This window comes from Microcaecilia unicolor, chromosome 10 (genome assembly GCF_901765095.1).
Source record: "Microcaecilia unicolor chromosome 10, aMicUni1.1, whole genome shotgun sequence".
Lineage (NCBI taxonomy): Eukaryota > Metazoa > Chordata > Amphibia > Gymnophiona > Siphonopidae > Microcaecilia > Microcaecilia unicolor.
The window spans coordinates 157,629,399-157,645,117 of NC_044040.1; the positions used below are offsets into that span (position 1 = coordinate 157,629,399).

Below are 15,719 nucleotides of genomic sequence, written 5' to 3' on the forward strand. Positions count from 1 at the left end.
GAGGTGAAGCGACTGTTCACGCTATCCAAAAATACTAGGACTAGAGGGCATGAGTTGAAGCTACAGTGTGGTAAATTTAAAACGAATCGGAGAAAATTTTTCTTCACCCAACGTGTAATTAGACTCTGGAATTCATTGCCGGAGAACGTGGTACGGGCGGTTAGCTTGACGGAGTTTAAAAAGGGGTTAGATAGATTCCTAAAGGACAAGTCCATAGACCGCTATTAAATGGACTGGAAAAATTCCTCATTTTTAGGTACAACTTGTCTGGAATGTTTTTACGTTTGGGGAGCGTGCCAGGTGCCCTTGACCTGGATTGGCCACTGTCGGTGACAGGATGCTGGGCTAGATGGACCTTTGGTCTTTCCCAGTATGGCACTACTTATGTACTTATGTACTTATGTACTTTCCTCCTGATAGTAAAAGCCAATATAGCATTAAAGAAACTTTGAAGTGGAGGAGTGGCCTAGTGGTTAGAGTACTGGTTTTGACATCCCGAGGTGGCCAGTTCAAATCCCACTACTGTGCCTTGTGATCTTGGGCAAGTCACCTAACCTTCTATTGCCTCAGGTACAAACTTAGATTATGAGCCCTCCTGGGACAGAGAAATACCCAGTGTACCTGAATGTAACTCACCTTGAGCTACTACTGAAAAAGCTATAAGCACAATCTAAAATAAAAATTTTAACTGAATAATTTGGCCAATACTTCTGCTTGCACTTTTGTTACTTCCATCTCACAGCTGGGATTTTATTTTATTTTTTTCTAATTGTGTTCATGCTCAGGGTTGATTTCAGGGATACCTTTCTTTCCAGTTTGAAGGATCCTGGACTCGAGCCACCTCTGGGTGACACCTCTTTCCTGTTTGAGGGGACCCCTGGTCTGTCCCATCAAATATGTCATACATAGTAACATATATTACTATGTATGACATGTCCATCACATATGTAACTACATATGTAAATAATTGGTGTATTTTACAAACTATGTGCATACTTGCAAACTCTGCCACTGTATACCAAAATATGTACTTTAGGCTAATATACGTAGTTTTTTTATAGTGATCAACATAATTTTGTAAAAGGCCACACGTGTGAAAATGACTTTATAAAAATTCCATCTATCTGTACGTCCCTGGAGCTGCAACACATAGAGGCATATTTTCAAAGCACTTAGCCTTCCAAAGTTCCATAGAAACCTATGGAACTTTGGAAGGCTAAGTGCTTTGAAAATGAGCCCCATAGAGGCATATTTTCAAAGCACTTTGGCAGGCTAAGTTCCATAGGTTTCTATGGAACTTTGGGAGGCTAAGTGCTTTGAAAATGAGCTTGATAGTCATACCAGAGACACAGACTACAAAACTAAAAATGAAAGGAACACTAATACACTATGCAATAATAATAAAACTACTTGGTCGGTCTGCTTTGAAGGGCTGCGCAACTATACTGAATTGCCTTTCGTTCCCAGTAGGCTTCAGTAAGTAACCCGGAAGCAGAAGTCGTGACTTCCGAGAGGAAAGATGGCTGCCTTCGGAGTATTAGGGCGCGCGTGGTGGCGCCCGGCGGCTTCTGGGTTGCTGCCGCGGTTTATGCGTGCTGGGAGTCGAAATTTTTGTGCAGAGCGAGGACCGAGTTCAGGTAGGGCGGAACGATGGCCAATGGAGGGATAAGTGTTCAGCCGACCTTCTGTCATAGTGTCGAATGGATGAAAGATTTTCCTGTTGTGCATCGTTGGGAGAAAAATGTTTAGTATACAAGGCGAAAAGACGGTACACCAGGGTCAGGTCTGATGCTGTCTCTCTCCTCTGCATGTCCGTATATTACAGAGATTCCACCGCTAAATCTGTTTCGCTGTGCAGTTCCCTGCCTTCCAGCCGGCATCGCTTATTTCGTATGCTCTGTATTTATTGTTGATCACAAGCCCCGTGGATAGTTTGCTGTTTAAAACTGGGAACGTTTTAAGTGAGCATGTATAATTCTGATTATTCACCTTTCGTAGTCTGCGTGCTGCTCTGTTTTACGGTTCACGTCGTGACATGCAAAATGCATTTTGTTTGCGTCCTGCTTGCTCTTCTTCATCTCGGATATGTGTAATTCCAATTTAGATCAAGAAATGAGGTTTTATTAACCAATGAGAGCTTTTGTTGCAGATGCAGAACCTATGGAAGCTAAAAAGCCTTCTTTCACAGATGAAGCTGTTCAGAATTTACTGTCTAAAATGACGGGATTAAATTTACAGAAGATTTTTAGGCCTGTCAAACAGGAGCTGAAACCCCCATCGTACAAGTTAATGACGGAGGAGCAGCTTCAGCAAGTATGGATTGCACAGACCAGTTTTTATTTTCTACGAATGTGTGTATGTGTTTTGAAAACTAGATCACTTTTCACATCTCTTAATTCAATTGTAATAACTATTTTACCTTCTCCTGAAATTGAAACTATAGGTCATATGAACTACAAGGCCCTGTATAATCTAGTTGTCTTTCTCATGTGCTGTTTGTTTGGCTGTGACTTTGTTGGCCAGAAGAGACAGATGGTGGGATGGTGCTCTGAAGGGTGATGTTTTTATTGGCTAAAAAAATGAGTGTTTGGGATGTGGGTTTGTATAGCTGCTGCCCAATTTGTATGCTGTAGTTGGATATGAACAATTTTGGCTATAGGAGCTATTTGTGCTGTTATTTGTTGGGATGGAAAGAAGAGATATATGAAAAGTAGAATTTAAATGTTATTATAAACAATGAGTTTATAAGTGTTCTATCTTAGACCTAGGGGTATTAGTATATTTCAGAGCCTATTTTTCATTTTGTGTTATTTATAGATCACCTTTTCCCCCAAACATGGGTAAAAAGCAGCAGGGGCCAAACAAGCTTCCCAAGTTGCTGATTTTATGTTGTGCAAAAAACTGGTTGAGCTGTGGCCTGTCGCATTCCACTGCCTATGAAAAACAGTTTTTTACATTAAAGTTATTACATTTTGTATTACAATCAAAATACAAGCATATACCAAAGAAAATTTACAAATTCAAAAAGAGTAACCCTATCAACAGGCAATCACAAATTTTATTAAACCCATATTACTAACTTTCTGAAAAAGAGGAGAAAAGCACAATCTAACTAGTGTGTATTGGTTCCTTATCCTGTAAAAAAAAAACGTTTAACTTCATTGCATTGAGAAACACATAGGGCCCTGTTTACTAAGCCATTCTAAAGGCGTTAGCATTTTTAGCATGCGCTAAATGCTAAGTCGCCCATAGAAACATATGGATGACTCTAGCGTTTAGCATGCACTAAAAATGATAGCGCTGTTTAGTAAACAGAGCCCATATTGATTGTTTTGTTAGGTGATTAAACACTTGCAAGGAAATTAAATAATAATAATAAAAAAGTTGCACCAGTAGCCAAAACCTTATTTTTTAATTGAAGGAACTGGGTCGAACCTGCAACATCAGCAAACACATGATTTACTTGTCCACAAAAAAAGAATTTGTCTTTTGGAAAATATGCTTTTAAAGTCTCCATTTTAAACACTGGTGATTGCAAGGTAACTATTAAAGTAGCCCTTTTCCTAGTGATATCTTATGACTCCAAAACTGAGAAGACTAGGCATTAAGAACCACCACTTTCTCTCATGAGGAAAACTGTGACACTTTCTTATCATACATCATAAACAACTCCTGGGGGGATACATAGTAAGTGATAGGAAAATTTAACAATCTTAAATTTGCATCTCTAGTTATATTTTCAATCCTTTCAATTTGCAAATGGATGGAAAGACTATCTTTTACAGAAGTAGTTGTTGACGATTGCATCACTACAGATTTGTTTTAATTTATTTACTTATACTGCCTTATACAACAAGACATTGGTGGTTTACAGTGATTAACCCCCCCCCCCCCCCCCAAGTTTACTAAGCCGCGAGGCAATGCTGACGCAACCTATTCAAAGTGAATGGGCAGTGTCAGCATCATCAGCGCTAGTGCAGCTTAGTAAACGTGGGTAAATAAGCAAAATATTAAAAAGCATTTCCTGGTAATTCAAAACAGCGATGAGAAATCAACCCACTCAACCTCCCAGTACCCTCTCTTATTCCTTCAAAAATTAATCTTTACAAAGGTAAATTAAAACAACCAATTTCTGGTAGTTTTCCTTTTTTTTTCACTCATCAAAATAAAATGTACTTTTATAGGAACTTATCCCATCTTTCGTTCTTACCAGTGAATGAACTGGCTGTTCACATAAACTAAAAATCAAAATTAAAGATCACTTCTCAATAAAAAAAAACCCATAGCATTTGCAAAATAAATACAACATGGTTTTATTTTTTTAAAAGATTGCTATTCTGCTGGTATGAATACTTTTCTTTCTAACAGATTACAGAATTTAGGAAATGAAAAATGTGTACAATCATATATCACTGTAGTAAAAGCCTGTAGCCAGCAAAAGCCTTGACTTAAAAAAAAGTATCAAAACTAAAAATATTAAATTGTAATTCCTCAACCACCAGAATCTCTAACCTCTGCACGTACTCTATTAGGTCCAGTTACTCCTAAAGGGGTGACCCACTGCTGCAGTCAACTTTGACTCTAAAGTCGGTACCTGATGGCTTTGGTGAGTGGTATGGACCCACAGTGGTTCAGGCAAGGCAACAAGCCTCAGAAATAGATTTTAGTGAGGAAAACAATGGGAACAGCCCCTCCTTAGAGGCTACAACATGCTGTCTGGGTTCTTCATCTCTACCCAGGCTACAACTTTTAAAGCTGGACCCTGCTAATGTTTGGTGGCTGAGGGCAGGGATTCTGGGGCCTTGTATTCATTGGCAAGGTTGCTCATTGCTCTTCTCTCCCCCCTACTCCCTATCTACTTTCCTGTATACCAAGCGGTTTTCTCATCTGGGCCGGATTTAGGGACGGGTAAGAAGGGCAGTCATCCAGGATGCCATGCATAAGAACATAAGAATAACCATACTGGGTCAGACCAGTGGTCCATCTAGCCCAGTATCCTGTTTCTGACAATGGCCAATCCAGGTCACAAGTACCTGACAGAAACCCAAATAGTAGCAGCATTCAATGCTACCAATCCCAGGGCAAGTAGTAGCTTTCCCCATGTCTATCTCAATAATAGACTATGGATTTTTCCTCCAGGAACTTGGCCAAACATTTTTTTTTTACAATCGTATTCCCTCCTCAGCTGTCTCTTTTCTAAACTGAAGATCCCTAACTTATTCAGTCTTTCCTCATATGAGAGAAGTACCATCCCCTTTATCATTTTGGTCACTCTTCTTTGAACCTTTTCTAATTCCGCGACCAGAATTGAATGCAATACTCAAGGTGTGGTCGCACCGTGGAGCGATACAGAGGCATTATTAATATTCTTGGTCATATTTACCATCCTTTTTCTAATAATTCCTAGCATCCTGTTTGCTTTTCTGGCCGCTGCCACACACTGGGCAGAAAAGGAGCACCATTGGGACCCTTGAATCGAGTCTGATTAAGGGGAAGGAGCTGAGTGACAGTATGTGTATAGACTGGAAGAAAAATCAGTCTGCCTAGAACCACTAGTGGTTGGAAGAATATGCATGTTTTATAAATAGAAAATTAGCCCCCCCATGCCTCACTTCCTGAGTTGGCCATCTACTGCCTGTTAATGGGTATGAGCCAGGAATTCTTAGCTCAGTTGCTGGGTATACCTAGCCAGTCTGGTTTTGAAGGTATCCACATTTGCATGTGCTGCTTCCACTGTATGTATGTGAATACCCTGCAAATCTGGCTGGCTCAGGTGTCCTGTGGACTAGGTTGATAAGTACTGATGTGAGGTAACTGTTTGCCTCAAGTTAACCAGCATCATCTCCTGTCTTGCAGTTGGTGCTTCTGACCTTTCTGGGCCACCACTTCTGTCGTCTTCTTTTTCACAAAAACTAAATAGAAGAATCTTTTAGCACATAGGCCTGATTGTATGCTGTAGTTTAAAAATGATCCATGATTGATTTTCCACTTGAAGGGGTAGGACACCTGCTTCATACCACAAAATGTGTCTCTGAGGGAAGGCTGCAGTAGGTGGCTTCAGTAGACTTAAGTTAAATAAGGAAAAGATTACATTTCTTTGGTTGGGACCGATTGATCATCCTTTTAGCTGTCTACAATTTAATGTAGGGATAGATTGTTTTAGTTTTGACAAGTCCAGGGTGCTTGGCATTGAGCTAGATGCTTAATATGTGATCTCCTATTAATCTTGTTAACTTTTTCCAAAAAGAAAAATGACTTATGTTAAATATTTTGATACTTCTATTTTCAGAGTAGTGGTTCAGTCTCTAAATATTTCTAGTATTGACAATTATACTAGTGTTTTTTTCAGGCTGTACCATAGCTTCCTTGCAAAGTTTACAGATAATACAGAACACGGCAGCCATATTGATTTGTTAGTCAATTTGATTTAATAACACCATACTTGTTCACTTTGCACTGGCTACTGGTTGAGTCACGGTTACAGTTCAGATTGGGGACTACTGTCTTTAGGATGTTGCATGGTGAGGTCCCATATTATCTAATAAAAATGTTTAATATTTCTTCTAGCAGTAAGTCTGGTTATCTAAGAAGACAGTGTTTGTTACATTTCCTGTCTGTACATAATGGGGTCCTTTTACTAAGGTATGCTGAAAAATGGCTTGCGGTAATGATGTGCGGGTTTTGGGCGTGCGCCGATCCATTTTTCAGCCTGTAAAAAGGTCTTTTTGTTTTATTTTTGCCGAAAATGGATGTGCGGCAAAATCAAAATTGCTGTGCATCCATTTTGGGTCGGAGACCTTACTGCTAGCCATTGAGCTAGCGGCAAAGACTCGCACAGTAATTGGGCGGTAATGACCTGCCTGTGTCCGATACGCACATCCGAAAATAAAAATTATTTTTTTGACGCATGTATCGGACGCGTGCCAAAAATGAAATTACCATAAGAGCCACACGGTAGCTGGGTGGTAGCTCCATGTTGGTGCGCGTTGGGCGTGCATAGACGCTTATGTGGCTTAGTAAAAGGGCCCCAGTGTTAGGATTAAAAGATTGTTGGATTCTTCTATTTTCCAATAAGGGAGTTTCATTTTGGAACTCTATTATTGTCAGAATTTCGAATAATAAATAATTATCTCCTTTTTTTTAGGAAGTCACTTAAGACTTTTTTTTTATTTTCAGAAATATTTTAATGTATAATTTTAGGTTTTATTTCTTTTTATAATTTTTTGTACTTACAATGTAGTTAATGTGTACTTCCTGAACATTTAGTTGATTCTTGTTTCTCTGTGACCTGCTTGGAACTATTCATAGTATTTGCGGGATAAATGTCCAAAGTAAAGGAGACCTGTGTGGGAAGGAGAAAAGGGGAGAGTAAAAGAGAGGAAACTAGTACTTCAGAAATATAAATATAATTTTGTTTTTTTGTTTTTTTAGGCGATAGAGAAGGCCACTGTGGTGGCTAAGGAGCGTTTAAAGATGCCCCTCGTACTAAACGAACGGGAACCAATTGATGATGTGCTGTCAGTTGACAAGATCCTTGATGGGATGGAAACTTCTAAAATTGTGTTCACTGACATAAACTTTAGCACTCCACATCGGGTCAGTAAATTGTGAATCTACAAAAATTCCAGATGTCCTTTAATTATTTAGCAGCAGTGTCTCTTAGAGATGCATCCCAAAAAACTGTTCTTAAAATATGATTCCTCCCCTCCTGTTGCAGTTTTCTGTATTTCTTCCCCCCCCCCCCTTTTTTTTTTTTAGTTCATACCTTTTGTGTATCCAGTGTATTAGGGTTTCTGCTCTTGCATTTGTTCTCTCCTTAAATCTCAGGCTTGTTCTGTCAGTAGAAGCTCACATCCAAACGAGATATAGAAAGTACTTACACCAAGTTTGATATTCTAGAATTTCTAAGCTTTTGTACTAATTCCAAGCACAGCTGGAGCAAAAGAAGTAGCTGGAATATTTATCCAGAGTAGCCAAATGTTATGTATGTCTTTTGATTTGAGCAAAGCTGAACATAGGAAAATCTTGCTGCTTTTAATTCTAAGGGCCCTGTTTACTAAGATGCGCTAAATGCTAGAGACGCCCATATATTCCTATGGGCGTTTGTAGTGTTAGCGTGTGCTAAAAACACTAGTGTGCCTATAGTGCAGCTTAGTAAACAGGGACCTAAGTTTCTATTGCGTATCTTCCCACGATTCCAGAATCTGTGGGATAGTTGTGTCCATCAACCAACAGATGGGGAGATAGAGAGCCGAAAACTGAGGTGAGACATGTCTCTCTTGGCATCCAGTCCAGCTCCTCAGTATTTTCTATCTCCAGCAGGTGGATGGACACACTTTTCTGCCCCTGGTTCTGAGTTATTTGCTCCATAGTAGAGCTTTGTGGGTGGCTAGAGTCTGGAGGTCTTCATTTCCCTGTCTCTGGTGCCCAGATAATTTACTTCATCTCTCCCTTCACCTCTCCCCTGTTTCCTATGGAGCTCTCCTTTTCCAGCACAACAACCTTAAAGAAAAAAAAAGAAATGAGATTGAAAGAGGTGTGCTGGAGAGAGTAGGACAGAGTATTATGCCTTTCTCATGTGTGATAAGACTTGTGGAGACTGTGAGCTTGGGGGGAGCAGACGGCGGTGTTAAGTCCGACTAAAGTTTGACTCAGAAACGGATGGAGGGCTGCAAGTTTTACTTGGTGCAGGGTTGGGATCCTGACTCACTGCTTGGGACGTGTTGTGTTGCACTTGTGATGGGGTGAATGGTGACTCCCGCGGAGGCAGTTAAGTGGTGGTCTCATTGTGGGACCTGCCAGCCGGCATTGAGGCACTACAGGGTGGATGTTGCGGTACGCTCGGAAGCCAGTTTTGGGGCTTGAGCCCTCAGGGCTGTGGCACCGGGATCCCACCCACTCTAGAGATTGCTTTTGGTCATCCCACAGGTTCTGGAATAGTGGGAAGCTACATAATGGAAAGAGAATTGGGTCTTTTCTTTCCATTAGCCCTTCCCAATATTACAGAGGCCCACCCTGGCTACGTGAATGAATTGATAGACCTCTCTGCTAGAAACAGATCTATTTCTTCACAATCTTATCTTAACCTACACCTTCCCAATTGCAGAGGAATTAAATACAAGACCTACTACGCATCCAGTTTCTCCTTTTTGGTCAGCCAGCTTTGGAACGCTATACCCAGACCAATCCGATTAGTAAATGACTTCTTGCCCTTTAGAAAAATGCTGAAAGCTCATCTCTTTAAGCAAGCCTACCCAAATGCCCCAACCTAATCTTGCCAACTTCCACCCCCAATTCTGTTCTGACTTAAATACCAGCCTCCCATCCTTCTCTTTCCATCTCTCCTTAATTTTATCCTTCCTTACCCTTTCTCCCAAATTACACTATCCTATCCACCCTCTTTTATCCTAGTCTTATATTATCTAGCTGAACTTATCATACACTACTAAGCCCAACTTTACATTGTTTTACTACTGTTTTATTAAAATTCTATTAACTTTGTATTTCAAATTACTATGTAAGCCGCATTGAGCCTGCATTGTGTGGGAAAGCGCGGGGTACAAATGTAATAATAATAATAGTCGGTTCAAAGTAATGGGTCAAATAATGACTGTCACCTTGCATGGTACTTCCTGCATATCTCTTGTTCTTTACAAGTTGTCTAGAGATGAGAGGTCCACACGTTTGCTCGTCTGGTTAGTATTAGGTTAGGGCAGGGTAGGCAACTCCGGTCCTCAAGAACCGCAGGCAGGTCAGGTTTTCAGGATATCCACAATGAATATGCAGGAGATAGATTTGCATACCATGGAGGCAGTGTATGCAAATCAAGTTCATGCATATTCATTGTGGATATCCTGAAAACCTGACCTGCCTGTGGCTCTTGAGGACCGGAGTTGCCTACCCCTGGGTTAGGGAGTTGTTTAAGGTGTGTTTATTCTGAGTTCCTCCTTATGCTTGTCTACGTAAATACTGAGGAGCTAGACTGAATGCCAAGAGAGACTCAGTTCAGTTTTTATGTCTGTTTTCACCTGCTGGTTGATGGACACAACTATCCCACAGGTTCTAGAATAGTGGGAAGGCTAATGGAAAGAAAATTATCAAGACCGACCTAATTTCTCCATTTGATTCCACTGGAAAAGGTACTATGCAATAGTATAAAAAATACTATTGTACTTATTGTACTATTGTACTTATTGTACTATCCAATAATCCCTAATTAGCTGGAAAATAAAAATCTAAATGTGCAATTTATGAACACCAACAAATAAAAGCCCTTTTTATGCTCTAGGGTTATGTGGCAACCAGTGGCAAAAGGAATATTGTGCAGGTTAAAGGAAGATTGGATTCACCTAAATACTAACATATCTGAGAAACAGTGTCTCATAGTCTATGAAGAATTTGAGGTTAGATTTTTCAGTAAGACGGCGATCTGAAGTATACCTCAGAATCAGTCTTCATAGCCTCCCCCCCCCCCCCCCCCCAAGACTTGCTTATAATTGATAATCTGTGGGGAGATCTCAAGCATACGGGTGCCTACTAGAAGATCTAAGAATATTTCTGAGCTAGAAGAATTCTGCAAGGAAGAGTGACGGGGACAAATTCCAAAAGTAAGACTAGAATGAATCTTAGTTGGCTGCAAGAAACATTTGGGAGCTGTTATCAAATTCCACTGCTGCACCTTATCTTGTGCAAGTAACTTAAATGCTACTACTACTACTACTTATGATTTCCATAGTACTACTAGACATACGCAACTCTTGTACACTGAACATGTAAGAGACAGTCCGTGCTTAACAGAGCTTACAATCTAATCAAGACAGACAAACAGGACAAATAAGGAAATTACTTAAAGTGGGAATGATAAAACAAGCATGGGTAATGAACAATTAAAGAGGAGTTAGGTGTTAAAAGCAGCCCCAAAAAGGTGGGCTTTTAGCCTAGATTTGAAGATGGCCAGAGATGGAGCTTGACATACTGATTCAGGAAGTCTATTCCAGACATATGGTGCAGCAAGATAAAAGGAACGCAGTCTGGAGTTGGCAGTGGAGGAGAAGGGTACAGATAAGAGAGATTTACTTGGTGAACAGAGTTCCTGGGGAGAAGTGTAGGGGGAGATAAGAGTGGAGAGGTACTGAGGAGCTGCAGAGTGAATGCACTTGTAAGTCAGTAAGTGGAGTTTGAATTGTATGTGAAAAAAGGAGGGGGCTGATATGAGCATAGTGACACTGGCGGAATATAAGTTGTGCAGCAGAGTTCTAAACAGATTGAAGGGGAGAAAGATGACTTAGTGGGAGACCTGTGAGAAGCAATTTGCAGTAGTATAAGTGAGAGGTGGGAAGAGTGTGGGAAAGGGTTTTGGTAGTGTGCTCAGAATGGAAGGTACAAACTTAGTGGTTCTTCTACTATGCTGTGGTAAAATGTAGCCTTAGCAAAAAATGGGACGGGCCTGGGGGTAGATCCAACGAGTTTTACAAAATGCTGGGTGTTGATCTGATAGTGCCCCCTTCTAGAATATTTTCAGGCAGTAATTGAGGAGGGGGCAATGCCCCATTACGCTAATGTAGCTCTGATCTCTGTCCTCTTGAAGCCTAGAAAATATGTGGCGATCCTAGCTCCTACCAGCCTATCTCCCTTTTAAACATTTTTGTGAAATTGCTGGCACACCGTCTTTCTGCTTACTTGCCCTTGGTGATTGGGGAGGGGACCAATCTGTTCATAATGTCCACAAGGTGTTGCTGGCGCATTGCTGTCATACTAATGCCCCTGCACTAGTATGGTGCAGGGGCATTAGTCTTGATACCTCTAAAGCTTTTGACTGTGTAGCTTGGTCCTTTTTTTTTTTTTAGGAAACTGGATCCTGTGGAAATCTCTGGGTGGTTTCATCGTGTGGTACAAGCGCTTTATTCAAACTCCTTAGCATCCCTAATAAATGGTATTCAATCCCACGGACACTCTATTACTAGAGGTACAAGACAGGGCTGCCCCCTCTTCTCTCTGTTCTTCCCCTAGAGCCCTCCCTTTGTACCTTGAGGGGAGCTGTGAAGGTCCGTGGCCTGGAGGTGGGATCTGTTACCTTGAAGACCTTAGCGTTCACAGATGACCTACTCTTAATTGTAACTGATCCACAATGCTCTCTTGCAGTGGTGATTGAGCTGATGGAGGAATTTGGCTTTCTTTCTGGCTTCCAGCTAAATTTGGACAAATCTTTTGGGCTACTGGTCCTCCAGTCAGTTCAGTCATCATGGATGGGGTCCTTCCCTTTATTCTGGGCAATGGGGGACCTCAAGTACTTGGGGGTGCATCTCCCTGCTGACCTGTCCTGATTACATTCCCTCAATGTGGGCCTGCTGCTGGAGGATGCCAGGTCCAAATTACATAGCTGGTGGGACTATCCTCTTTCTTTATTCGGGAAGATAAGTCTGTTTAATATGTTCCTTGTTCCCCACTGGTTACACATATTTCAAATGTTGCCTTTATACTTTCGAGTCAAAGAAGAAAGACAGGTGAATTCACTGATCCAGACATTTTTGTGGTGGGGCTAGGTCCCCAGCTTTCCCTTTGGACGGCCGTGTTGCCGCAGGAGAGGGTGGCCTGGGTTTCTTATGCCTACACTTTCTGACTATTAGTTGTGGAATGAGACATATTAATAATGACTGGTTCAAGAACACAGAGTATTTTACTTGTACAGCTTTGGAATTGCAGATCTTAGGTCCCATTCATCCCAGTTACTGTCTGCTGTACCCTTGGTTCCACAAGTTTCTGTTTACTATCTGCACTTGTGGGCTGTCTGGCGCTGGCTCTTCCACTTTCATGGTGTTGAGCCCACTACAACCCCCTTGATGCCACTTTGCCACAATCCTGCTTTCCCACCAGGCACCTACTCTAAACTTTTTTGCCATTTGGGTATCTAAGGGCATTCATCTATTGCATCACATACCCTCGAGCCCTTCGATTCTCTGCAAACTGTATATCCTCTGCCACACCAGGCTGTGTTCTCGTACCTGTAGCTTCAGCACTATCATGGCCACTCTGAACCACTCCCATCTCACAGCAGCAATTCATGAGAAGTTGGACGAGGCACTGACCCTGGAGTCCTAGCACAAGGTACCTTTAGCTTTTCATCATCACCACCTCAAGGATGAGGCGATGTGCTCACGCCTGGCCTAATTGGAATGTGCATGGGCAGCTGACTTGGGTGTTGAGTCTCCGGATGGTAGCATTCTTTCTGGCCTCACCCGCGTTCGGAGTCTGATGGAGCATATTCCCCACCGGGAGCTGCAGTGCAAAATGAACATGCGACTCTTATCCTTCCCGCTGGGCTTTTGACATGAAGCTTTGTCCCACCTCTGCTTGCCCCAGGTGTGGAAACCTGGATGCTTCGTTGGGTCATGTGCTTTGGTTCTGTCCTCAGACTCAATCCTTTTGATGGCACGTCCTATCCTTTGCATCCAGGATCTGGCGATTATTTATCTATGCCTTTTCAACCCTATTTTATATTGGGGGTGGTTCCATCGCTGGCCTCCCATCTTTGGGGTGCAGTGAAATTTCTCAGCTGGACTGCTCTGATGGTATTGAAGATAGTTCTTGTTGCATGGCTCTCTAGGGAAATACTGACTGTCCAATCATGGCAGGCGGCCATGATCCATGCATGTCTTTACTATGGAGCACTGACGCATACAAATTCTGGACTCGCCAGTGGGATGCCAGTTCCAGGCCATTTGGGAACCCTTTTGGGCCATGTTAACTCCCACCACTCGGAGTAGGATCTTGAACTTTTAATCCTGGACCCCTCTTCCTGTGACACAGCCACAGGGTGGCTTTTGGTACTGGTGTGCGCCTGGGAGGGAGGTTGGAGGGGGTATTTTGTTGAAAATGTTTAAGTACGTTCACCCATTCTATTTGCTGTTTGAGTTCTGTTTTTGTAGGTGCAGCCAGGCTGCTTTTCTGGAGTTGTATTATTATTCTTTCTTATATATGTTTGCGCAGTTTAATAAAAAAAGATTTAAGTATGAAATGTGGCCTTAGCACACCCTTACGTGGGTTTTTCCATATGCTAAGGCCATATTTACTGTAGCAGTAAAATGGTCAATTTTCCATTTGTTGAATTAACGACCGTGTGCTAATGTTGCCATTAGCTAATGGCCATTTAAAAAAAATTAGCACATGAGCACTTACCAACACCTATTTTGAAGGCAGTAAGGGCTCGTGTGGTACTTCTTTTTCTAAGTTTGTACTCCAGAGAATTCAAGCGCTCTACAAGGCTAATTGAAAGAAAACAGCAAGATTTAGAACATTACTTGCATCACATTGGGCTTAGCTTTACATCAACGTACATCCACCAAAGACTCCTGAGGAAGACCCTTGTAGTCCGAAACATGACTCGTGTCAAGTCCTGGATGTTTAATAAAGGTGTTAGTTTGTACATCGTCTGCTGCCCTCTCTTTTATTACCCTTGTTGTGACTGTTTTGTCTGTGTGACTTCAAGAGTTACTGTTCTTCTGTTGCCCAGCTGTGTACTCCTGTGCTAACCAGTTAGTGCATTGTAATGTGGATACTCTAACTGATTAGAAAAGGAACGTCTACTCTCCGCTCCCCCCCCCCCCCCAGACACACCCCTCCAACAAAAACTGAAGCTGGCAAGGAATGCAGTTTATAGCAGAGCGCTAGATGTCCTTTGTACAGAACCTTATGAAGGAAGTATTCCTTAGTCAAAAATGATAGATGTGAAATAGAGTGAATTGACACCGGTGCTACACTTTGTGTGTTATGTACAGCACATGCTTACAGCATACACTGCAGAGGTATTGTTAATATGTGTTGTAGCTTAAGGCCTATCCACTGGAATGGTGGTGGGCCAAGTTACAGGACTTTGGTCAGCTGAGAAGCCTTGACTAGGCCTGATAACCCACTAATGGCATTACAGTTGAGAACCTGCAAAAGCAGGACTATATGATGAGTCTTAATAAAACTTGGTACACCTTACAAATTGAATATAGCACATATGATGATTGAATAATGGACTAAAATGGATAAAATCTGGTTTTTAAAATGAAGTTTGTGGTACTCAGATCATAAGAGCATATGAAAGTAGATATGAAACTGAGATGTCAATAATAGGATATTTTTATCAAGAAGAGAAAAATAAGATGTTGACAAAAGCGGAAACAGGTGCAGATATTTTTGTAATAAGAAAAAAACATGTTATTGACAATAGCGGAAATCTTGTAATAGCTAAAACCGGAAAGAAGAAGGTACAGATGGACATCTGCCGGAAAAGGGAAAAAAATGATTCAGAGGTTGTGAAATATTAAGAAAAAAAAAGCTCTTGCCATTAACTTGTATTAAGACCTGTGCCTATAAAAGAGAGAAGATTTTGCCAGATAGTTGGAACATTCCCCAACTTGTCTTGGAGAACAGAAGCTCTGTTCCATTGAACCCAGAACCTGTCTGATGAATGTATTGAATAGAAGACTTTATTTTGGTAAGAATAAACAAAATCCTATTTCTGAAAACTATCCTTGTCTTTATTTCTACTTATTCTTTATCTGTCATTTATTCTACAAAGAAAACCATACACAAGAGATCCTCACTCCTTGAACTAACTAAGATAGATCTTTATATGTGGGAACATAATTGGCCAAAGATCTCCTTAAACCCTATTAGACAGAAAGCTGTGGTCATGGGAATAAGGTGTGAACTCCGCCTTCTGATGCCTCCCA

General features: G+C 41.3%; 1 protein-coding gene across 1 annotated transcript in view; it reads left to right on the forward strand.

The window, feature by feature from the left end:
- The first annotated feature begins 1,498 nt into the window (after positions 1 to 1,498).
- The window catches only part of MRPS22 (mitochondrial ribosomal protein S22), a 42,457-nt gene continuing 28,236 nt past the window's right edge, over positions 1,499 to 15,719 (forward strand). The window contains exons 1-3 of the mRNA XM_030216865.1: positions 1,499 to 1,637; positions 2,150 to 2,313; positions 7,432 to 7,596. Of these exons, the coding sequence (XP_030072725.1) occupies positions 1,520 to 1,637; positions 2,150 to 2,313; positions 7,432 to 7,596 (447 nt within the window). The 5' untranslated portion in view covers positions 1,499 to 1,519. The remainder of the gene's footprint in view (positions 1,638 to 2,149; positions 2,314 to 7,431; positions 7,597 to 15,719) is intronic.